At 40.2% G+C, this 25,945-nt stretch overlaps 1 protein-coding gene and 1 long non-coding RNA gene across 4 annotated transcripts; one reads left to right on the forward strand and one right to left on the reverse strand.

Annotated features, from left to right (window-relative positions):
- LOC307025554 lies at positions 1 to 22,488 on the reverse strand. 2 transcript variants are annotated; one of them, XR_013804195.1, is made up of 5 exons: positions 22,382 to 22,488; positions 20,978 to 21,160; positions 9,993 to 10,088; positions 4,739 to 4,820; positions 1 to 596 (listed from the first exon to the last, which is right to left on the reverse strand). It is a non-coding gene; the product is annotated as an uncharacterized lncRNA (long non-coding RNA). The 2 variants fall into 2 exon arrangements; XR_013804194.1 differs by lacking the exon at positions 4,739 to 4,820.
- Positions 13,675 to 25,945, forward strand: pax8 (paired box 8). Of its 2 annotated transcripts, XM_079660277.1 has the most exons (12): positions 13,675 to 13,971; positions 16,302 to 16,459; positions 19,101 to 19,266; positions 19,607 to 19,804; positions 20,077 to 20,153; positions 20,353 to 20,478; positions 21,002 to 21,180; positions 21,397 to 21,517; positions 21,740 to 21,979; positions 22,360 to 22,461; positions 23,765 to 23,851; positions 25,024 to 25,945. In XM_079660277.1, the coding sequence occupies exons 2-12, from the start codon at positions 16,438 to 16,440 to the stop codon at positions 25,092 to 25,094; spliced, it is 1,389 nt and encodes a 462-aa protein (XP_079516403.1). In that variant the 5' UTR covers positions 13,675 to 13,971; positions 16,302 to 16,437; the 3' UTR covers positions 25,095 to 25,945. The 2 variants fall into 2 exon arrangements, with proteins under 2 accessions (XP_079516403.1, XP_079516404.1); XM_079660278.1 differs by lacking the exon at positions 16,302 to 16,459.

The raw sequence follows: 25,945 nt of genomic DNA on the forward strand, positions 1-25,945 counted from the left end.
TGAGTATTCAACTTAATTAGAAAGGACTGATTGAGTAAACTGTGATATTAAATAGAATAAATAGTTGACTACAGATGCAGCTGAATCACTCAAATGCATCTTTAATGTAATAGCAACCTCTTGTCCTCTACCTGGACTTGTAATGTTAAAGTGCTCTTCTGATCTCTCTTCAAATAAAACACCCGTGTACCTTGTAAGCTGCTACGACCAAATTGAATCTGGCTCGTCCCTCCAGTAACGATTACAGTGTTTGGGATAGTTTGTTTGGCCAGCACAGCCTCCCTCCTGCCTCATTCCCAGGCCAATCCTTTATGATTAAGCAGATAAGTGGTACTGGATGATAAAACAAACAACAAATGTCCACATTCCTCTCGCTCCTTTGATGTATGTGTGTGTGCCTCTCCGGAGGCTCTTACCTCTTCAAGCCCCCTCTGCTATAATCAAACTGCAGAGTCATAAACAGCGAGAGATGGGGACTATAAAAATGATCGGGAGGCTCTATCAGCTGGGGAGAGAAGTTCACACCTCGGAGCGGGTCAGCATCAGAGCATGTGGGGGTCGGCCCGGTGGGGGGTCCACGGCTCTGTTTGATGCTCCTGAGACAGAAAGCAGAAGGGAGGCATGTTGTCAGGCTTTAGCAAGGGGTTGTGTTGTAATACAGTTGGATGCTACCAGAAACTAGACCCACTTTCAGGAGGGTATCAGTGAAGTAACTGGGATGAGAGCAAAATCAAACTATGTCAGGGTAGGGATTATGTCTCGTGTTTCCTGTTTGAGATTATGCTTCTACTGCTTAGTACGATATACTTTGCAGAACAGTTTGATCAAATCTGATCTCATCTAATTACGCACGTTTTGGCAATTATGATGTGCAGAAACCTCAATAAATGTTGACTAAGTAACAAACTTAACTTTGCCTTAACAGCTGCTTACTAGATAGAGCTTTAACTGGGATATTGTGTATGGACAATCCTTTATTATTGATATAATATCTTTATTTTGTGTTATTCAATTACATATATCTTTCAAGACAGCTTACATTGTATTATTATCGTCGCTTTGAGGAAATGTTTGGAGTCTAAGAGTTTGTTTGGTCAGGGGTGTTTTATGGGTGTTTATTTATTTGGTTTCTGCTGTTCCATTGCACATTTAATCAGACATAATTTGTGCAAATAAAGACCTTCGTGAGTGACGTTTCCTCAAAATAACCTGCGTTTAGTGGATAAAGATTTCCAACAAGTATAATTTCTAAACAACAATTATTTTGCTAATCAAGTCCCTCCTTTGTGTTTAAGTCCTTCCACTGCAATTGGAAACCAATCATGTCCAATAGATAATAACATGGGTAAATTGTGAAGGACATGAATCAATAACTGACTGACTGGTGTCTCACTCTTCACTATCCCGAGGTCAGAGGCCATACTCTTGACCCCTCACCGACCCCTGACTCCGAACTGCACTGAGAGGAAATAACACCTTCCATCGTCCCAAACGTCCCCAGATTGAATGATTGCTCTTATCATTTGACGGATCTGGTCCAATTCTCTTTTCTCTGTCTTTGCTCCCCCACACTCCCTCGTGCCTCCCCAGCACTCATAATACCACTTTTTATCACCTCTCGCTGAAACAGAGACCCAGCGCCATCCGTCATTACAGCACACGCTGACAGCTCCTCACACATGCATGGATTTTTACATTTGACTCAATCCAGGGGCTTACTTTACTGTAACCGATTCAATATTCCTCAAATGAGCCGACCGATCTATATACACGCCACAGCGGATGGGATGATCTATAGCACTGCCTTAATACATTTCCCAGGCATCAGAGACTGGCTAGTTTAAGGGACAGAGCATAATTTGTGCAATAAAAACATAATTATTCATTTGACTTGCTTGGTAATTTATGTTCTTAGGCATAAAGCTAAAATGTGTGTGGATTGTGTGTGTCTTGCATGCTGGTTTCTGTGTGGGCGTGAGTTTGTGAGTTTTAAATTCCTAACTACTACCTAGTTTCTAACAAGGGAAAATATCATACTAAGCTAACATTAACTTAACAAATGTTCAAGCTAATGCTGACAAAACCTTTTCTGATTTGATGTATTTGAAAGCAAATCCTTTTTGACTGAGGTTTAAAGCTCTTTCTGAAAAACGCATGTGCCTCTTGCAAGATTACCAATGTACGTATGTTCCAAATGTACAAAACTATTCATAAGACTATAGGTGAGTATTGTTATTTAGTTTGCATTGGTCAATAATCGTACTATTCATTTACTACTACTACTCATATTACTACCACTACACAGAGGGAAGCAATTTTTTTCAACTGTTTATCCATTAGGCTAATTTGAGTCAATCATTTGTATCAACTTTTCAAACAATTATCTAGTATTTGTTTTTACTTTTTCAACAGTTTATCCATTACTTTTTTCAATCAATTGTTTTCATTAGTTTTAGCTTCCTGTTTAAACCTCTGTTATCTCATCCTCATCAACTCTGACCTAACTGCCACATGTAATGTAGGCTAACAGGGTTGGTACGACCCTAATTAGTACTGTTGGCCTATGTGGATACAGCATTTTAGTTGTATTAAGATCTATATTATTTAAATTAAAGCTACTCTTCAATCTTTCTATATACCCACTAGCAACTGCAGATGTAGGCTACTTCCTAGGGAGAGGGAAATATCTGATTTTAAGGGTCATTCCAGAATTGGAGGACATTTCATGTCCCCCATATAAAAAATCTAATAATCCATACCCAAAAAGCTAAAACTTGCAGTTGTTGTGTTAAACATACTTGTCTTGAGACAAAATGTATATAAAGTTGTAGAAAAAGTGGTTTCAAAATATTATTTAAATGATCAAATAGCTCTCGAACATCCCCTAAAATTGCATTTTTCTCTTGTCCCCGCTTGTTGGTGAGCAACTTGCATGTCAAATATAACATTTAAAATAGGGATTTTATTTACTTTTTTTGGTAATATTCTATTGATATATGTATCTTGTAATGGTAAAATCAATTTGTTAAATCATAAACATATTTTAAATAACAGTAATTTTGCACAGAAGGTGTGTCCCTCAACATGCGTTCAACCCTGTTACCGAAACGTTTGAAAAAACTGTAAATCAGATGACACAGTGGAAGTGACATCAGCAAGCCATGTGCTAGTGCCATGGGTAGACCAAAACTAAGTCCTCTCTTTTATTTTTCATATTTGTACAATCTTTTCAGTCTTAAAAGAGTGTGGCACTCTGACCCACTCAACCCTGTTACTGATATTATCAGAATAAAGCATATTCATTTCAAAGTTATCTTTCTTGCATTAGATATCCAAGTTTGTCCTTGCCTTGAAAGTAGCATTACATGCTACATCTAGCAATAATTCCTGAGGTTAAAGCTCAAATTAGCATTGATTTTCAACCCTGTTACTTTCAACCCTGTTGCTATAATTAGAGTAACAGGGGTAATTCTTCATTGGAAAATATACATGCCTAGCTGGGCAATTCGCTTTTTTTGATGGTTTATTATCTGTTTTTCCTAAATACATAGCAAATGTTTATAAAATAGGTTCATTTTTCAAAAATTTCGGTGTCTAAACTGTCCTCCAATTCTGGAATGAAAGCTAACGTTAACCTATAGGCCTATCGTGTTCTTTGTTCATTTATGCTAACATAATTTAAGCCAAAGTTACTTTATTTTCTACTCTGAGGTATGTGTGGTGTCATGTAGTAGCATTTAATTACGTTTTAGATCAGTCATGCCAAACTTATTATCTCCCTTAGTCATTGCTGTAAACTGATAATATGCTAGCAAGCTAACAATAGCATTGCCCGTTGGTTCAGTTACAACTGGCAGTTTGTGTGAATATTTAGTTATAACTTCCCTATGTTAAAACGTGTTTGTCTGGTGCAAAATTCAGTGATATGGATTAAATGTAAATATCTACTTATAAAACCCTAACATATAGCCTAATTTATGAACAGCTTCTGGAACAACCTACGGAAGTAGATGCAGTTTAACAAATTGAGAGATATCACAATGCAAAACACAAACAGCTTTCGTCTTGTCTTTAAATAAAAAATAATCTACATTTCCTGAAGCAATATGAATAAAATGTTGATGTTTCACGTTGCCATTATTGCACAAATCTCTTAACTGTTGGGTCTGACAAACTACAATTGTGTGTGTGTGTGTGTGTGTGTGTGTGTGTGTGTGTGTGTGTGTGTGTGTGTGTGTGTGTGTGTGTGTGTGTGTGTGTGTGTGTGTGTGTGTGTGTGTGTGTGTGTGTGTGTGTGTGTGTGTGTCATGAAAAGAGGCTGAGGTAGTAGAGGGAAGGGAAATATTGTTTGTCTTTTTATTTTGTTTATATCTCCCTGCCTTTTATGGCCTACGCTGAAGCTTTGCGAGCGGCAGAGAGGGTAAAAGAGAGGGAGAGAAAGAGAGTATTCTCAATTTCCTTCTAAAAAGAAAATTCATTTGCAGTTGCTAATGTAATGTCACCGTTGTGTTTACTGAGCGTGGATGATGTATAGGGGATGTTGCATTGAGTGAGACTGCTTAATGATGCATAGAATTAAGTCTGTGGCTTTCAGCTGAGCTCCCCTCTCTCTCTCACACTCTCCCCTCCCTTCTCGCTCAGACTCCCGTTCCCTTCCTCTTTCCTTCCCTCCCTTTTACCTCTCTCTTCGTTTAATCCCCACCCTCCTCCTCCTCCTCCTCCCCACCACCACACCAACCTCTCTTTCCTCTCAGATGCAGGCTGTCTTGGACTGTTGGCCACACGTTGCTCTGTGCTCTGTTGCCTAACTCCATCAATCACTGCGGAGGGGAGAGAGTGGAGGGGAAGTGGGTGTTGGGGGGTAAAAAAGAATAGAAATAAGATATGGTTGGGGAAAAATGAGCGGGATGAAAACACACATTGGGTATAGACATCGTACAGTTTTTAAAAACCTGGAGGGAAGAAAGCAAACGAGTGGGAAGAACACCTCTTACATTTAATGATCCGCTGTGCACGATGGCAGTCCAAATAATTGCCTGAATACTGTGTGAATATATGGATGCAATTGTGTTATTACTGGCTCTAACTATGATTGTAAGTGTGTTGGGACTAGGGGACGGCGATGATAATGATGATGATCATGATGATGTGATTTTATGCTAACGGTTATTACCTGAGCGAGCTGACTACCTGAGTGGGAGGATTGAGTTGCAATAGATATAATAAAGATATATTTTAGGTTACTAGGGAAATGCGTTTCCTAATTCATACATCAGGGAATAATCCGACTGAAATACACCTGTTTATTTTTTTGCTCTCCTGACAGCTACATCTGTTTAAATTACTGATTTGTTTGAAAAAAAAAACCTTAAATGGTTATTCTAGGAAATAGCTTTGGTGGATTATGTGCTCACTCTTCTGTTTCATAAGCATTAGAAACCAAACCGCATGTTATGAAGATCCTGCGGTGTAGTGAAACTGTAATTTTGTGATTTTAGAAAAAGTAGATATTTAGAAAGATCATCTGTAACATAAAATGCAGCACTGAATGGCCTTGTGGTGATTTGCACGTTTATTGTTTAAGAAACTCTCTAATATAACTTAGCTTTTTTCAGAATGGATCACTAAATTGAATTTCAATGCTATTGGGATAGTAATTTTCAAACATATAAATGTGAAATGTGGTCATGTCAGACTTAGAGGTAAAATATATTTTCTAAGTCTTGGCTTTACCAGAATATCTTTAAGATATTTCTCTATATGTTTAATCACCTAGGGTCACTATCTTGGAAGATTTTAACTACCTGCACAAAAAAATGTTAAATAAAAAAAGGGAATAAGAATGCATTTACTGTGTCATAATCAAATGGAAAAGCTGGAGCAGAAATAATTACAAGGAAATACACTTAAATAATTAATATAGTTTTGATGTATCTTTAATCTTACTCTATTGTTCATGCTCTGGGCTTGGTTATTTAGTTCAACTAAGACACATTTTGTGGAAATCCCTTTTCTGTTTCATTATGGTAATCCCAGGTCCCGAGAGCTATTGTTCCTCCAGTTTGGTCTGGAGGAACTTGTCTGACTCTGCACCTCATGCAACATCCCTGGGATGAATTTAAGAGCACTAATGATCTTGTAACTGACAATTCTCCCAGTATAGGAGAAGGCTTTCATAACATCCTAATAACGCCCATATTGTCTTAGTGAGATGTCCAACAATCCCAAATGGGAGGAACATTCAGGTGTCCACATTTTGATTCGGCTAATTGTGTGATCAGATGTGTCCGCCCAGAGTTGGCCGGTTACACAACATATGATGGCCACTTCAGCTGTGTGACAGTGTTTTGTTTGCATGTTGATTTTACAGTTTCTCTCTCTCTCACATCCCACTCCTTCATCTCTCTCTCTCCCCCTTTCTCTCACTCACTCACTCCATTGCTCCGTTGTGATCCAGCTGTCCACCCCATTCATCATCCCGCCACTCTCCCCCGCACAGAATTATTATTTCTTTGATGTGTTACTAGTTGAAAACAAATCCATTTTTCTGGCCATCAATTTATCATCTGGAATGGGGAGTCACACTTGAGTTGTAGGGGCAACCACATTTTCCCAATTCCAACTCGCACTGTGTGGGTGTGTGTTTGTGAGGTGTGTACGTGCGTGTGTTTGCCCACATGTTTTTGTTATTGGTGCACATGAAAAGCATGTATCATGTTTAGATCAAAGCTTTCTGTACATGTGAGGTGCAGGATGAGAGAAATCAAAGGTAAATAGAAATGATGGGAGGAAGTGGAGGGAGGAGTAGTTTGAGAAAGTGAGTGAGGAGAGAAAGGTGGGAGAGAGAGAGAGAGATAGAGAGAGGGAGAGAGAGAGGGCTTCCCTCTTCCTCCAGTCACCCTCCTTCACCTAACGTCTGTGATAATTTATCACTCCTCCTAGCTTGGCTGACAAACTATTTGCAGGAAAATGAGTTTTTCCGCCACGGATTTGTCCTCTGGGAATAGAAAGGGGAGCTGCTGTGTTTTTATTCCATCACGCACACACATACACACGCACACACATACAGATATATGGTTGTTCACGTGCACGCACAAACACACTGGCACACACACATGGATTGAGGTCTCCAGTATTTATTGGGGGGAGGGGGAGGTGGTTAAGATAAATGAGGTAAATTAATAGAGTCACTGAGGGAAAAGATCTGCTTCCGCACCAGCAGATCTGCAACTGACACACAAGAGATGAGCACATACACCCCCCTTAACTCCCCTCTTTCACTCCCTACTTCACCTGCCATCCCTCCCTCTCTCTCTCCCTCTCTCTCACTTTGCTCTCCAGTCCTCCTGATCCCTCGTTTTCCCTCCCACGGATGACAAATGTAACACTCAGACAAACAGCGATCAGGGCCATACAGCATAATGTCAGCTTAGATCAACACTGGGACAAAAGCAAATATCACAGCATCAACACTGCATTACAAGCACTCTGCCTGTGTGTGTGTTGATGTGTGAGTGCCCGTATTACGATGGCTGACCCGGGTCACTGGATTCCAATCTCACTTTCAACCTCATCAACCAAGCTATTGACAATGTGCTTGACGGAGAATTACACGACAGTAAAGGCCTAATTACATTGCTATTACCCTGGGCTGTCCATAATCGTCAAACACGACGCATCAGTGGGACATCGCGGCAGTAAATCTGCAGGCGCTCTCTCTGCCTCTCTTAATGCCTGTTTCCCACACAGTGTTAACATTTGGCTCCACTTTATCGTCTGTTGACAGCAGAGACAGACAAATATACTCAAGTCAGTCACACTCACATTATATCAGCCTAATAAATAGAGAATTAGATGTGTGGAGATAAACACACCTCGACTTTAAAAAGTGTCTATCATATCAAGATAGACAATACATATGTGGTGCTAAACCTTTCATTTTTGCAGTTCACTGGTTTTACATATGGTTCAGACACTTTATCTGCTTGTCAAATATTTCCAAGTAAAATTACTGCAAGAATTCATAATAGTTTGGGTCTTTAAGTTAATGGTGAAGAGATACTTCAGATGTCTCAAGCAAAAAGACAAATGGAAAATAATAGTATTTTTAACGACCACTCCCAAGTTACAAGAAAACTTAGACTCGATGGTCATTGGAGCCGAATGTCTGAACCAATATTCATGGAAACCTTTTAATAGATGTTGAGATTTTACTTCAAAGCACAAATGTCAGTCTCAAAGCATTGAATGAAAAAGTCAGGGGATCACCAAAGATAGTAGGGTTCATCCTCATGAATGTCTGTACAGCATTTTATGGCAATGTATTCAACAGTTGTTGAGATTTAGGCAAAACCGTTGGAAAAAAACACTGATTAGGGCGACTGTGGCTGCGAGGGAGTGCGGTCGTCTTTCAACCAGAAGGTTGTGGGTTCGATCCCAGCCCATGCAGTCAACATGTCGATGTATCCTTGGGCAAGATACTTAACCCTGAGTTGCTCCCGATGGCATGGCCAACGGTGTGTGAATGTGTATGAATGTTAGGTCCTATAGAGTAAGGTACACTGCTCTGTATGAATGGGTGTGAATGGGTGAATGACATGTAGTATGTAAAAGCGCTTTGAGGGGTCTTAAAGACTGGATAAAGCGCTATATAAGTACAGTCCATTTTACCATGATTGAATGCCAGCTAACAGTGGAACTACTTTTTACTAAAGAACATTTGGTTAAATGTACAATTTTAAGTTCAACCAATCATGAATGTTAAGCGTTCCTGGAAGACACTGAATAACAAAATATTTCTCTGGGGTGGTCCTAACACGATTTTTTGGTGTCTCATTAGCAAGTTAATTATAAGCAGACAGTGACAGGACACTAATCCAGATGATGAAACAAAGTGTTGTGGTTTTTCTCGCAGACATTTCCTAAGCTAACAGACTTGTGCTTTGACATTTTCTGCATTACAGCAACCCTGCTGTTATACTGAGTCTCTTATACTCTTATACTGAGTCTCATTTCTCTCTGTGTTCTCCACTTGTAAGAGCAGCACCTGAGTTCCCATGAGGACTTTCATCTCCGCACCCAAGAAACGATCATAGCCACCTATGTGATGCCCGTCTCCATGGACACCGACTCTGACTGACAGGCATGAAGACGAGGTCCACTGTGATGGACCGCTCTGATCATCAAAGTCTACCACAATCACTAGTGTGTGTCGATGGGGGTGTGTTTATGTCTGTGGTCAGTCTCACCCACATTGAACTCATTCAGATAAATCATTAAAGTTGGTCAATTCTTACATTATTTTAGAAGAGGGAAAAAATTGATATGGTCGGTAATATGCCAGCAGAAAGAGAGCTGATTAAAAACTTGATTGAAGAGTTCCCATCTGACCACCAGTCCAAATTGAATGTGGGCTAAACACAACTAAACACCACTCCCAGGCCAAACCCCTCTGTTGCTAATGGCCATTACTGCCTGTATGCCATTGTGGGCCTCACAATAGCAATCACGCTGGGATTTTGTGTGGGGCTTGCTGGCAACAGTTATTAGCCCCCCAAAAAAAACTTAAAGGGGGGGCAGTCAAGAGAAGAACAAGAAGATTTGGGGTCCTGCACGGGGGGGAACGTCAGCAGGAGGGACAGGGTGCGGGGTCAGAGGGCAACACCAAAGCGGAAATGGGAGGCACAGGGGGAACAATGGACGGGGATGGACTAAGACAGACAAAGCTTGAGGGAGGGTGGACAGTGCACAAAACACAGGAAGATAAGGAGAAAAAGATGAGGGCACAGAATGGAGGGGAGCCAAAACAGATGGTAAAGGCTGCTAGGGAGAAAGAGGGCGGCACTGAGAGGATCAAGGGGGAAAAGCTGAAAAGAGATTGGCAACACATAGATCATGACAGTAACACAAAAATATGACTGAATCCCGTGTGGTAACAAATTGGCAGGACATACATACAGAGGTTAAACAAAACTCATATGGACTTCACTTACTCTTAATGGAGGTATGTCTCAGTTCTTATGGCACACTGGGACATTTGGTGTCGTCAAAAAGCTCTTATCAGAATGCAGACTCTCCAGGAATTAAGCCTAAAGACAGAAAAAGTACATTTCAGTGAACAAACTATGACTATATCTTTCAAAATATATAATTATTCTCCCAGGAATGTCCAAATTAACCAAGTAAAAAGGCAAAAAATACACGTTTCAGCACTTGTGGGATGGGAAATCATCGCCCTAATGGGATCATCAATAGTGAGGTGTTTCTGCAGCTATTATGACCTAATTATCTGGCTCATCTCGACTCGCTGACCACAAAGAGGACGTGCGCTCGCTTTGCTAGATTTATAAAAGTTGTCATTAAGCGGGTGCTTTTTCCACGGGAAGCATTCATCTTTGCGGGAGCGCGCAGACGAGCAGAGGTGCGATGCATAAGTGAGTACGGGAGCGAGCATCGCGAGTCACACTTCTGCTTAGTTTGCGAGAGGGATGAATTAAAAGAGAGGATACACTTTGAGGGAATAAGGAAAGAAAACATATATACAAATATTTAAAATTAAAAACGGGTATTAAAGTTACTTTGTGGTTTGAAATTGATTTTTACCGGGGGTAATTCTGCTCCAAATTGTGCGCAATGTGTTTTTGCCTATTTCTAATATTCCATGTTATTATTTACAGTTTAGATATCTATGGTGCTTTAATTTGACCTGTAACGTTTAGTTAAGTTGTTTTCTCTAATATCTCTATCCTAGAATGTGATATATGTGCAGAATTACTAAAAGCCTGCACACAACATGATGTGATCTGAAACCACTGATTTTTTCCATCGAAATTCAGTCATTTACAAATTATGTTGTGCTCCGCATTAAAATTAAGAGAAGAGTTGAAATACAAGCAGCAAAATAGTTATGCATGTGTCCTTATCTCGGCACTCGGAAGTGTTCGCTCTGACCTTTTACCCTCTCCTCTTGTTGCCACCTGTCGCCGCAGGTTACGCTGCTTTTTCTGCGGACATAAAAACTTTGCTTGGCGAAGTAAATCCGGAGATAGAACTGTCAACAAGACACACCCGGAGACAAGAAACAAAGAAACAACACATTGCATTTTTCTTTCAGAGTTCATTTATAGAATGTTGTTACTGGAGGAAGGGCAGCAAACTCACTTGTTCTCCTAAAATGAGAATGTGTCCCATTATAATGTTTGGGCACTTTCAATACCACTCGGCACTCAACATTTGTATTCCTTGCTAAATGATTCTGAACCAGTTTAATAGAAACTCAGAAGCATACTCGAGTCAATACGTGTGTTGAAGGTTTGATGTAGTCTGACAAACTGTGTTTTATGAATCTCTCTGACACATAATTCAGCACTGGGATGCTCATATTTTAAGTGCACGAAGGGCGAAAGAGAAAACATGCACCTCACATCTGACGAGGTTTAGTGTGGAAATAATCATTTTTTGCATCGTTTTATAACATATTAAAACATATTCTACAACAACATTCTTACTTGTATTTATTTTTCTAAAATGATTTTCAAAATGTAGCTGCACCTCGTCAACTTTACGCTCAGTAGTAACACGATTACATGTAGCCGTAGGCCTACATAAAAAAAGCCTCTTAAATTGTCTGTTTATTGAGACAAATAGCATCATTGGAAAATTAATACTTAGTAGAATTTCTAGATTTTTTTTGTTAAACTGTAATTTTCTCCCAACTCTTTTTAATTTGTTTCGTTTGAAAATAATGATTTGAGTCACTATAAAGCCAATAATAACAGTAATTCTAACGAAAATGCATTTCTGTGTGTTTGTCTTTTTGGATTTCTCTGAATGTGTTTCCACAGTTAAAATTACATTATGATCAACTATTCCTCTCCTTTCACTGTTGTCAGCAGCGAATTGATGGCATTTAAAAGGAATAATGTTCTCTCTGAATTACCGACACCTATCCTAAATGGCATGATTGACATCTATCAGCATCCAAAGTGCATGAACGAAGGAGTAAATCGCGAAGATGCTTCCGGATATTTTTCCTGAATATCAGCCTTTATGCGTTATGAGTCCGGATTTAGGGCGTGTGTGACTCCTGCCCCTTGGCAAGTTGAACCATATAATTACGCTCTATTTTAATTCACAGTATCATCATGATAGATACCAATCTGAGAGTTTAATCCCTTGTTAAACTCTCGGTCACCTCTCTTTCTTCTGCCACTTTTCCCCTCCGGGCACTTGTAATTTCTCTCTGGTCACTTTAGAGGACTGTCTCGGTTTCCATCTCAGGTTATGATTCCCTTTAGTCTCCTGACGGTTGTATTTATTTAAAAACAGTCGCCCCATTGTCCTGCAGAGGCCCTGATGGCAGAAGAAAGAAGGACTTCAATCACAAGCTGACGAGATAAGGACTGATGTTGCTTTTAGGTTCCCTTCTCTTGTTGTAAGCCTGTCGTGAAGCTGGATCAATTCAATCTCAGATCAACCGCTACTTTAGGCAAAAAAGTGTATTTTATGTGTTTTATATTGTCTTATTAAAACTCCCCTAAGAAAAGGAAAAGCTCCAAATGGCTGATGTATAAACCTGGTTTTCTATAAGACAGGCGACACGATGCCATGGATGCTGTCATTAGAGGTGCTGTGTTTGTTTTACAGGCTTGTGAGAAACAACATTAACAGCGTTTTAACTCAGGGGGTTCCTTACACCCTGGTGTGACATCACGAGCCCTGTTTCACGCGGGGCAGAAAGTAAAATCAACTCACTTCAATGAAGCTTCACGCCGTTTCCATGCATGCAAAAAACTCCTTTAGCAAAACAATTTAGAGCATTCCGAGGAAGCAACACAACGGTTGCATGCATGCTCTGAGCGAGTTTTAATTCTAGATATGTTATCTAGCCAATATGAAGAGTAAATCAGCCTTTGCTATGCTTTGATCTAATTTCATTCAGAAAATGCATTTCAGGAAAAGAGCAAGACAATCAAATTTGATCCATGCACTCTTTGTTTTTAGGCTTTCCATTAGATTCCAAATTAATCTTAATTAGAATGCAATTTAAGATCAGATTTGACAAGAAATAGACTCATCTTCCACCTGATTTGATATTGTTTCATGATTTAAGATGTGTTAACTAATTTAAGAAAAGAAGAAAACATATGTATTCGTGACAAATGCAATAATTGAATAAAGACATTTACTGTTTATGAGCAGCCTCCCCCTAATAACCATCTTGATTCACTGTCTGAGCTTGGAAACAACAATAGGCTATTTGGGGATAAGAACCACATCCATCTTAAATGCAGAAATGAAGGTTCGAGGCTTGGACCGAAAATCTGCTTTTACACATTTCTGCTTCTTGCACAAAATAGTCCCCAATTAAAAAAGTTTTAAAACATATTTTGGGTCACGATAAATTCTACTTCCGTGTTCAAACTGCAACTATTTTCCTCGGTCAGGTGTAGTGTACCTGTCAGGGATAAACTGTGACTAATAGCAGAAAATCAGACACTAACTCGTGTGAAAGCGGCGCGCGGACCGGTGTCACTGCGCGTACAGTCTAATTAAAGCAGGGCTGTCGCTGCAGGTGAACGGAAAACAAGCCGTCTCCTTGACAAGTGTTTCCGTATACAGTCACTCCGCGGGTGTAATGCCATCAAAACACAGGGTCAGTCATCTTTTCTTTTTTCTTTTTTTTGTATTCTTCTCTTTTTTGTTGGGGGCTGCTCCTCTATTTTCCCATAAAACACACCCCCTCCTTCCTCCTCCTCCAATGGCTGCAGGGCTCCCTCCTGCGCGCAGCCCCGGTTGGATAAAACCTGGCTGAGTGTTGGCAGCGCACACACACAACACACAGCAGCCTCCGACACACACCGTGTTTTATTATAACAACCACAAGAGTCCTCATCGTTTTGGATAATATATCAGAAGATCCGCACTCCGCAGCAGGGGGACGTTTTTAATTTGAGAGGCATTGTTAAAAAGGTAAGATCTCTCTTTAATTTCTCCCTCTCTATGAATGCTATGTGATGTCTGAATGGATGAATCGGTCCGCAGTCCTGACACACAGCGAGATGTAAACGGAGCAGAGGAGGCTTCAATTATCCCCAAAATACGCACAAGACAGCAGGCCTAATGTCGTTCTGATTTGGGGAAACATTGGACAAATTAGGCATTGTAATAAAAAACTGTTTATTGGTATTAAGGTGTAAAAGGGTGACCCATCTTCAGATTGCGGAAAGTTTTTTAAAAGACAATAATTATCATCCAAATTCACCGAATAAAAGCTGTCGCCATTGAGAGAAAGAGCTGAATAATTTGGGAAATTTTCCAGAAGTGAAGATTTTGTGTTTGTATTTTCTCTTATATAGCTTCATTCAATACCCGTTTGAATTACTTTGGGCCCAAATAATTGTCTGAAAGCTGTAGTTTTGATGTCTTAACAATTATATTTTCTGTCATCTGTTGCAGGCGAGTTGAACTAGTGAAATGACTGTGAAAAAAAGAAAGAAATGAAATACCAAAACATGTTGAATTGTTCCTTAAAACTGTTAGTTCATGAAAAAATTAAGCAAGTTTAAATAATTTACAGAAACAGTCAAATACAAAAACAACTTAACATGTGTTAAAATGCTAAATGTCACTTTAAAATATAAAATGACAGACTTGTTAAAAATATATTAAAAACAAGTTTGCTACAGGCTGTAGAACGTGAATTATAATTATTAACAGGAACAATTAATACGAGTAAACTGTATTAACATTAGTACTATAATTAAGAGCCTCTCAGTTACATTGACAAGTTGTTCAATGTCATGATGTTTTTTACTTCCCTATAAAACCAACACTAATTGCAACCAAATGCTACTTTATTCATAGATTTTGTATTTACTGAGATGTTTGTTGTTTTACATTATCTATTATTATAGGCTTATAACTATAATATGACTTTTGCTACATTTTTATTTTTGACATGCCTATTACCTCACATTTTAAATGATGTGTAATTTTGGAAATATGATTCTAATCAGCTGCTTTTAATTAAGCATTTTACCAAAAGGTTTGTAATTACATTTAGCTTTAAGTTAATTCATTAAACTCACACAAATTGCACTACATTTTCAAGTGTACTTGAATATTTATGTCAATAAAGTTAATCCCCACACAAAAGACAAAAGTAGACAGTAGAAGTTATAAACTGCAAACGAGAATACGTTTTATTTTTACTATAACTTACAGATGTCGTCAATCATTACTTGTCCTAACAGTGTTGTAATTATTAATTAATGTAATTATTCGGTTAATTTGAAAGTGTTCACCCAGCAGGACATGACAACACCTGACTGACACGCTTACATTGCATTAAAACAGGTCCATGGAGTAACACTAAAAGTGGCTTCAAACATTTTTGATTACATTTTATTCCAATAATTGTAGTTGATGGAAATGAAGCAGTACTATTTTGACTCTGTGTATTAATAAGGGGGTGCATTTTTATGTAAAATATGACAATGTTTTGCTATCAACACTGTGGAGTTGGAAGTTAATCCAATAGAAAGAAGGCTCACTATCAGACAATATCTGCTTCCATATGTACAGCAGATTTAGACCCTTTTAGTGAAGAGTGGAGATCAGAAGATGTTTTCACATCTCTGAAGTCCATTCTTATTTGGTTTTCATTTAATTTGAGTCCAACAAATGAGACATAAAGCAGCACTTTCTATCTTTAAGAAAATATTTTCCTTTTTAATGTCACTTAAGACATTCTGGCGAATTGATTCAGGTTCTTTTTTGTATTGTTAAGGTAAATCAATCAGTCCTGAGTGATTCTCCTTTCTTCAATGTTTATTTTTCCTCTTACCAAATCTACTCTACATCCCAATGCACATATATAATTCTCTATTTTTCTGTTAAAACCCCCAAATAAAATAAACCCTCTGGTTCTAATAGTTAAAAGGAGATTGATGAGACCAGTCAATCCTGATTACAGAGCGGTTAATGAAGGGAAATTTTATGTATAACAGGAGCAGCCATCTGGGTTGGCCGAAGGGGGAAAAGAACTCTCATGTTTTACAAAAGCTCATTATTCAATTATAGTTCTTTACATAAACACAGACACACAGGCCTATTTCTACTTCTATTTAAAGTTAAATTAGAGAAAGACGGACAGATTCAGCTAATTTGAAGACAATTGTCAGCATCTTATAGCTGCATTTCCCTGCAGACACTCACAGAGTGCCACCAGCTGAGTGTTTGAGCTCAGAGGCATCCCTTATGACAAACAGCCAGTTTGATAAACCACTGTCCTCCTGCAGCGTGTGCTCCACAGTGCGCTCAGGAGCACACTCATGCCAGACGAAACAGGACGGGGAGTAAAAACACTTTAACCGGGACAGCGTGGAGCCGACCGTCACGTTCAGCTGGTGGAGCAAGGACCAAAATCTCAGGGATATGTCCAACCACGCTGGAAGAGGTAAATACACAACATAAGTTGGCCTCTCAGACTCCTGTGAACAGTTTAGCTGAACACATTTGAGAATTGTGATCCGTCTTCATATTAATAACCCCTCAACATCAACTTTTCACCTTTTATTTTTCCCTTATGAAGCTTGAAATAAATAATCTTCCTAATCCCCTATTTAGTATTCATGAACAGCAAACATTAAATAAATGGTTCAACACACACACAATGATGTGGACTACTTGTAAGCGGATACATGTTTTGTTTATGTATTTAACAGTAGCTTATTCTCTGGGAATCCTACATGACACTAGTCAAAATATGTCTTCATTGGAGAACTGTACATTAATACACACGGTCACAAAATGCCCTTCTGCTTACATTATCGTGTGTAACACCATTCATTTAATGTTTTTATACTGATATAAAGGAGTAACTATGACATAAAGTTACCATTATGAACGTGTACAGCTCTATATTGGTCCTGTGATGCTTTCATGTAAGTTGTGCATCATTTGACACAGTGCCAGACCTATATTTGGCCTCTTTGGGAACTTTGGGATCTCCACATGAATTTGAAATAAAACTGGGTTGGATGCTTGTCTGTATGGCATTCAGCCCAAAACTGGACACTGTTTGGAGAATGTAGGCCTACAATGGGAAACAGAGAGGGGTCTTGTCTGCACTTTGATTCTTAAAGGAGTGAACAGTTATTTTTCCTCTTGTCGTTGTGCAGGACATTGAGGAAATTAATTAGTTGGCACTCAAAGCTGTCAGATATTAATGTATCAGCAATCCTTCTCTGATCTCTCTACATCTATCTATTTATCTATCTATCTATCTATCTATCTATCTATCTATCTATCTATCTATCTATCTATCTTAGCTATACTTTTCCTCGTAATGAATTCACGCTTTGTTTTTTTTGGGGCGTGCACACGGTGTCTAGTGCACTGCGCGCGTTCACGTGCGCGTGCAAACCACCCCCCGGGTCTGCTCGGCTTTAATATCCTGCAGGTTGATGAAGCTTGGCGGGGAGATTTTTTTCCACACTCCGCTGGCAGCGTTAATAGAGGTCCCCCCCCCCCCTCCACCTCTCTCCCCTCGCTCCCCCCCCCCCCTTTCCCCCCCCCCTCCCCTCGGCCTCTCGTCCGGCCGCTGTTTGATGTGGAAATGAAAGCTGGGAAAAGGCTGAGAAAAGAGAAGCGTCTCTCAATGGGTTAAATTAAAAGCAATGGTGTTCTTGCAGAGTCACCACCGTGCAGTCCATAGAGAAGATGTGCAGGCTGCTGCTGTTGAACGCAGCGCGCGCGCTTTGTCTGCTGCTGTTTGCCGGGAAAAACCGCTCTGTTGTTGTTGTAGGATGGTGTTTTAAAGGATCAGGCTTTGACAGATCTTTGGGGTTTAATTAAAAGTGCAAAATATATTTGATAGTGTTATGTCAGTCAAATAGTGGCAGTTCTATTTGTTTTGTTGCAGTTGTTCCTGATCTTGTATTATTTTCAGCTTTTAATTACAAAAGCATTAGTATCTAAATGACATGACATTTTAAATCAGCTTGCTCATTATATACCAAAGTAACTTCTTATGGTAAAATGCAAATGTACTATACATAGTAAAGTATATAAACAAATATTCTTTCAGTAAATAGCAATAATACACCCTGATTTATAATTAATGGAAAATACACTAATCAGTGAATATAAATGAGAATTGTGAGAATAAGCCTGCAGGTATTATTATTTATAAGCCTTGAAGTCATCAAACAATAATCAATTTAAAAGTTAAAGCTTTGCTGCTGGGCAAAGTTTAATAGGGGCATAATAAATTGATATGCATTATTAATATTCATATAAAATCTTATTTTTCTAAACAAAATTAATAGTGACAAATGATTTAAAATAGACTCCTCAAAACGTACACTAAATCTTAGTTTATTGATCAATTCACCTTAAATGTCCCTTTTAAAATAATTGTTAATAAATCAACCCTGAACATAACAATCTTCTTCAAGGTTTGTTTCTCCTCGCTGCTTTCATCTCCTCCTGTGTCCTCGACTTTTTAAATGTAAACCTTCATTACGCGGATGCTGACAACGCCGCCACTGCTACAGTTATTTATTACAGTTAAAGACCGAGCTAATCTCCAGCCTGCTAACGGACGGATGATGAATGTCGCAGGTCATTTTAAGAGAGACAACATCATACTCATGTTTGTGGAAAAATCTACTTTAGTATAGGTTTATAGAACATATATTTAGTAACTTTACTTTGCTATAACATCCCTGAGGGCTACACTCAGGTTTTATCCTCTTTTATGCTTTTTTGACAGCTACTTTATCATTATCATTGCAACATTAAATTAGTTGATGATGCATTTCATAAAGGAAGAAGCTTTGCTTGTGTGTGTTTGTCATTTTAAGCGGTGCAGTGTTTGTGTGATCCATCCTTTGTCAATGAGGGTTAGACCACAGGGACAGCTTTTAGGGATGCATAATACACTCCTTTATAAAGTTTGGTAACTTAAAAAGTAAGTTTTGGATGGGCAGCGTGTGTGTCCAGGTGTGTGTGACTTAGATGTTTGATGACATTGGCATTTCTCAGGTCTCATGTTCCTAGACATTTATGAGTGTTCATCCCCCCTCCTCCCCCAGGTCATGGGGGTTTTAACCAACTAGGTGGAATGTTTGTTAATGGACGTCCACTCCCGGAGGTGATCCGGCAACGCATCGTGGACATGGCCCACCAGGGGGTCCGGCCCTGCGACATCTCCCGGCAGCTCCGAGTCAGCCACGGCTGCGTTAGCAAGATACTGGGACGGTAAGCGAGTTTCCTAACATTCTGTTAATCAGCCTGGTTGTGTTCTTTGACCTCTGAGAGACTGATTACGTAAAAAAAACATTGACTTTAATTACATTTATTATGTCAACAGCTTCCACATAACAGTATTAGGTTAGTTAAAAGCAATACAATTGAGTTTAAATAAAACAGTTAAACTTAATAGTATTGCTTTCAACTAACCTAATACAGTTTTCTGACATTTGTTGACATACTACATGTAATTAAAGTCAATGTTTGAGTTTTTCCAGTGTAGGAACACTGGTTTTTGTGTGACAACCAAGCCTAAAGTAATGACTGCACATGTTGTACTCTCTTCCAGATATTACGAGACAGGCAGCATCAAGCCTGGAGTGATCGGTGGCTCCAAGCCCAAGGTGGCCACCCCAAAAGTTGTGGATAAAATCGCAGATTACAAGAGACAGAATCCCACCATGTTCGCCTGGGAAATCAGGGACCGACTGCTGGCGGAGGGAGTGTGTGACAGCGACACGGTGCCCAGCGTGAGCTCCATTAACAGGTGACAAACTGAATTATGAATGAAATCATGTTAGCAGAGAGCCGCTGGGGCTCAGCCGCATGAAGATATGTGGAATTTTGAGTTCAAAGAAAGATGAATGAGGAAGGTTTATAAAGAGATTTTGTGATTTGAAGCTAAAATCTCTCTGAAGGTTCAAGAAAAAACGGATACTTCTGAACTTTATGCTTTATATGCTATCATTAAGCCTAACATTCACAGTTAGTGGTAAAGGTACAATTCCCAGTTACTCATTTGAGTTATTTTTGTTTCAGAATAATTCGAACAAAGGTCCAGCAGCCGTTCAACCTGCCTCTGGATGGAAAAAGCCTGAGTCCAGGACAAACCTTGAGTAAGTCTTTCCCATAAACACATGCACAATGGAGGCTGTATCGCCATCCATATCAGCGAGAACTATCATGTGACGGGGAAGGATGGGGGTTAAAGATAGAGTGCGCTCATGTAGGATTAAGCTTGTGACCTTGTGGCATCTACAGTATCATTTCCGCTCTCTGTCTCAAATCTGTCTGTCTTTGTTTATCTCCCCTCAGTCTCGAGTTCAGCCGTCACCCCTCCAGAGTCTCCACACTCAGACTCTTTGGGCTCTACTTACTCCATCAGCGGACTGTTGGGTATCCCTCAACCCAGCGCCGAGGGCAAGAGGAGCCATGACGACAGTAAGAATTAGATCAAATGAAGGAGACACCCATTATTGGGATTATTTTTGTTTTATTGTGGCAGTGTATAGGGAGGAAGCCATTACATTTGTATGAGTTTAAAAGATGGAAAGGGGTGGTGCTCAATTTTTTTCCAATTACGACTTTTTAAGGTTAATGTTTAGTTTTTAATTATATCTGTTGTACACAATGTATTGGCACCGGCATGAATTCATTCACTCAAAATATTACACATTTTTAATTCAATGTTATATTTGACCTTTTATTGACCTACTTTTCAGAGTGGGCCAAAAGGCACAAACATAGAAAGGGATTTTTGAGTTTAAAATTATCATACATTGAATTACTAACTATTGAATACTAACCTCATGATAACCTTTTTTGGTTTAGAGTCATTTCAGCATTTAAACTTTTGACGTTAAAAAGTTTTATATTTCGGAACAACATTTTGCCCAAGGATATTCAGATGTCACAAAAGCAAAAGAGATATTTGGCTCACCCTCTTCTCCTCCGCGTCTCTCAGGTGATCAGGAGAGTTGTCGGCACAGCGTTGACTCTCAGGGAAGCGGGGGCGTCCCGAGGAAACAGATGAGACTGGATCACTTCTCCTCAGCCACGCAGCACCTGGACTGTGGGTTTGATCGTCACCACCACTATCCCCCAGACTCATTCAGCTCGGCCTCTAGCAGCAAGACAGAACAGGTAAAAACATATCTATTATTGTCAACATTCACCCATGTTTATAATGTGTTAATGCTTAAATGCAGCTCTTAAGTAAGCACACAAAATATATAAATACAATTTTATTTCAGATGTATATGAAACTTGAAAAATGTCTTTTTTTTTTCACGTGTACACATGCATGTTTATTCCTTTTCCTACATGCCCTAATAGCTAATCCCTGTTCATCATCCCCAGACTTTGTACCCGCTGTCCCTCATTAATGGCAGCCTCGACGAGGCCAAGACCAGCCTCTCCACATCCAGCTCCGCCATTGGACGGAATCTGGCGGCGCACCAGGGCTACGCCATGGTGACCGGTGAGTCTTAATGTTAAGATAATGACCTTTGACCCAAGCACAAAGTCGAAGCCCTCAAAAAGCTGACCATCAGCACCTTTCAGCCTGTTGCACACAGCGTACCCACGTCCTGACGCCACTCACTCTTTGTTTGTTTTTGACATTTCACTTTTAGTTTGTCACTCCGCTCATGTTCACCATTCCTTTTCATTTTCTCACCCACCCTCACCCTGGCCGCCTCAGACCCTCTACAGCCCCTGCCGCTCTGTCTGAAACAGGAAATGTCCCCAGAAGTGACCAGCACGAGCCCCTCCCCAAACATGGCCGTGTCCAACCTGGCCTTCGTGGAGCTGCAGGCGCTGCAGAAGCCCCTCTCTGTCAGCAGCAGCTGCAGCCACTCCAACCATTACCCCAACGCCTTCAACTCATTCTCCCATCATGCACCAGTGTACGGGCAGTTCAGCAGTCAGTCTATCATCTCAGGTAATGACAGCATCCATCTCATTCATGTTCATGCTCATAATAAATGTGTTTGCATTTGTGTTGTACAACTTCTCACAGGGGGCAATTAGCACATATGGTTATTTTTATTATGTACAAATCCAATGTTTGGTTGATTTAATTGAACGTTTAAATAGTCAGAAATTAGAAACAGTTGGCATAAACTTTCTTCTTTAATTATGATGTTTTGTGTAGAACTTGAATACACTACATTGTAATTGATTTAATGACTAATTATTTAATTTGCAATACAGTGAATTTTCTGTGCTGCAAAAACAAACTGCAAACGAGAGCATCTTGTGCTGTAACAACTATAAAACAGTAACTTCCTGATGTTAAAGTTGTGTGTTGTGTGTTTTTAGGGCGTGACATGGTGAGCTCTACCTTGCCGGGGTACCCTCCTCATATCCCCTCTCCGGCCCAGTCAGGATACTCCTCCTCCGCCATCACGGGCATGGTAGCAGGTACTTTTTTAAAGCTTGTCTTCACCTAGAATTACAAAAGTCAAATGGAGAATTAAGAGGGAAAATAGAAAGAAGCCAAATGAGACAGGGAGGAAGGGAGGAAACAAGGGAGGGTGATGGAGGAAGAGAGGATTGTAGATTAACAGGAAGAGTCAATGAGTAGGCAGGGTGGTGAGCTGTGTGTGTGTGTGTGTGTGTGTGTGTGTGTGTGTGTGTGTGTGTGTGTGTGTGTGTGTGTGTGTGTGTGTGTGTGTGTGTGTGTGTGGGTGCACGTGGGCCCAGGGGGTATACAGGGAACAGGCTGGGGGTTCCACCCTGCTGCCCACACCCCCCACCCAGACACCTCTGACCACACATCGCCATGGGAACCAGGGGGCCCAGGAGGGAGATGCAGGGTGGGCGGAGGGGGTGTAAAGTCTGGGTATGAGCGAAGAGGAGGAGGTCTTTGTGGTGTGTGTGTGTGTGTGTGTGTGTGTGTGTGTGTGTGTGTGTGTGTGTGTGTGTGTGTGTGTGTGTGTGTGTGTGTGTGTGTGTGTGTCTACATCAGGATGCCTGCATACGACTAGAGAGGGAGAGAGAGAGAGAGCGGGTGTGTGTGTGTGTGTGTGTGTGTGTGTGTGTGTGTGTGTGTGTGTGTGTGTGTGTGTGTGTGTGTGTGTGTGTGTGTGTGTGTGTGTGTGTGTGTGTGTGTGTGTGTGTGTGTGTGTGTGTGTGTGTGTGTGTGTGTGTGTGTGTATGTGTGTGATGTGCCTTTTTTATTTGAAGTCTGCCCTCCGAAGCGCGAAATGAGAGGGTCTGATTTATTATTTTTCTGGTGGGCTCGCTGTGAGGAAGCGTTGATACACAATTACTGAGTGAAAGGGGGGGGTTAGGACAGGAGGAGGAGGGGGAGGAAGCGGGGTGGGGTGGGGGGGTGGGGGGGGGGTACCGGGATTCATTCCAGCCAACATAATTACCAATTAGATATTAAAAAAGAAAAAAGAAAGAAAGAGGAGTGCCAGAGAGGCTAAAGCAGGAAGTGAAGGACGGAGAGAGGAGGAGGAGGAGGAGCGATGAAGGGGCTGCAGGAGTGAGGGCTGCATGCACCACTGGGTCGGGGGATTTCACCCTCAGCCATCCACCTGCACCACAGATTAATGGTTTACAGGCTGCACTAACTGTTGGTGAATTGTGAGCTAAGCCTGAGCAGACGCTTGCACACACACAAACACCCCGACTCTGTAGATCTCTCTCTATAACAATAACAGTATTTGTAGCGTCCATGTCTCCTAGCTGGTGTTTGATGTTATTTCCTGTCTTGCAGCAGGCACAGACTACGCGGGTCAGACCTACAGCCATTCACCCTACACCTACAGCGACGCATGGAGGTTCACCAACTCAGGCATACTGGGTGAGTCAGGAAACATTGCTTGTGTTTGTTTACTGATGACAACCGTATGCATTCCCTCGGATTATAAACTATAATGGTATAATTGTGACCTCCATAATAATGAATTTGACCTGTAAAAGTCCCACTGAGAATCTAAAAAAAGCTTCTACTGGCTTCACAAATATTTCAACATGACTCAAATTTAAATAATGGCTTCAGGAAAGAAACCGAACCAGGAAGTGGTGTGCAAACCGCCTCCCTCACATGTCATATAAAGCAATACTACTGACTAAAGGCTTTGTTTAATAAGGAGAGTTTCATTGCAGTTGGATACAAAACCAATAACATAAAATGGCTCAAATAAACAAAGAAAGGAGGAATTTGCCAAATGTACAATTAGATGCTCACTTTGAATTACTTTTCACAGACAGGAAAATATGAATGCACATTCACAACATTACATGTCTTCGTTTGGCAGACAACAACAAAAGTCATGCTTATGAGGGAAAAACCAAATTAGATGACTTTTAAAGTATCACAACAATCAGTTATGTTCACTGACATTGGGGACATCCAACACATTTATGTCTGGACGTCTGAGGTAATAATGGAGCAAGATCACTGTATGTCACTAGCAGAGTTATAGGGATGAAACCAAAAACTGGGTTTTAAAGTGATACCAAAAAAATACAATGTAAAATGTAAAAATAGTTAGTTCATCGCCCTGTTTTTGTCCTCATGAAAACTATGAAATGACATTAGAGATGCAAAAATGAGTCCACTGACAAAATAAGTCAGTCAAAGAGTCTTCATGGACTTTAATAATCCAGGATGGACATGTTTTACTATTTCTGCCATTACAAAAACCAGACGATAGCTGCCCACACACGAGACAGCTTATTTTCCAGAAGTACAGAGGCATGTAACCATGAGGAAATCTCCTCCACTGTATCCCTGATCAAACTGGTCTGAAAAGGAAAGTCCTGTATTCCTCATCTTTTCGCTTATTCTGTAAGAGTCATAAGTGGGTTTAGGACTCAACCCAATCTTGCAGGACAAACAGTGGGAGCAGCTCAGACATTCAGCGTCACCATCTGCTGTAAAACCTCAGATAAGATGGATAAAGAGAGTCTGATCCACCACCACCAACAACTCCATGTTTTAAAGGCCTCCATCTGTGTCTCCCCCCACAGGTTCGCCCTATTATTACAGCACGGCCTCCCGCACCGCTCCTCCATCTACAGCCGCCTACGACCACCTTTAGTCCCCCAGTGCATCATGGGACATGTGACTCAACCCGGGCCAAGACAACATCAGCTGACACGTCTGATTTTGGACCAAGGCATGAAAGTCAAAACTGGATGTGAACTTGAGACTCTTTTTTACCACACCTGCTCATATGTTATTTATTTCTCATTACTGGTACTGTTGCCCAGGGTAACTTTGACTCGTGCACGTTTACACATGGGTACAACTCCTCCCATGTTTCCTGAGACTCAGCTTGACGTCTCACACCAAGGTGCATTTTTTTCAGTATAGAGCTCTTTAACGCTGTTTTGGCCAAAGACTTTCTTTCATCTGCAACTTGACACTGATCCAGTAGATAGGGATATGCAACTTCTTTGTACTGAATATGCCTGCTTTTGTTTACAATACTTTTTTTCCTATCATCTCAAATTGATTCATTCTCTTGATCTGTGTCTGCTTGCAAATTAATGTCCATGACTTTGTAAATTCAGACCTTTTCCTGTACTGAAAATAGACTAAAGGGTGACTCGTTCAATCACAATTACAACAAAATGACCACATAAGCCCCTCAAAGATTATTAATGTATTTGTCTAGCAATATGTACATATTGTAAATGATGAATTACTTATGGGGAAGTGATGCAATTTTTCTCAGAGAAAGATGAGGGAGCAGGGTGATGGTGATTTGGCTACAAAAACCAACAAGGCTTGAAATACATTTGTTTTGCTTCGAAAATGTTTAGTTTGTTGTCATGCTGATGTTTGGTAAGAACTGTGACTATTTTTTCGTATACTGTTATTAATATTATTGCAGATGTAAATAATGAATTTCTAAAGAATTATTTTAATTAAAGCATGACAAATTTG

The sequence above is a fragment of the Notothenia rossii genome, assembly GCF_949606895.1.
Source record: "Notothenia rossii genome assembly, chromosome: 11".
Lineage (NCBI taxonomy): Eukaryota > Metazoa > Chordata > Actinopteri > Perciformes > Nototheniidae > Notothenia > Notothenia rossii.

What these genes read in the sequence shown, in the direction of transcription:
- pax8 (XM_079660277.1), top strand. Translation starts at nt 16,438, where the DNA reads ATGTCCAACCACGCTGGAAGAG. An exon ending in CAAGAGGAGCCATGACGACA is followed by an intron (nt 20,479 to 21,001) that starts GTAAGAATTAGA and finishes CGCGTCTCTCAG; the next exon opens with GTGATCAGGAGAGTTGTCGG. An exon ending in CATCACGGGCATGGTAGCAG is followed by an intron (nt 22,462 to 23,764) that starts GTACTTTTTTAA and finishes CCTGTCTTGCAG; the next exon opens with CAGGCACAGACTACGCGGGT.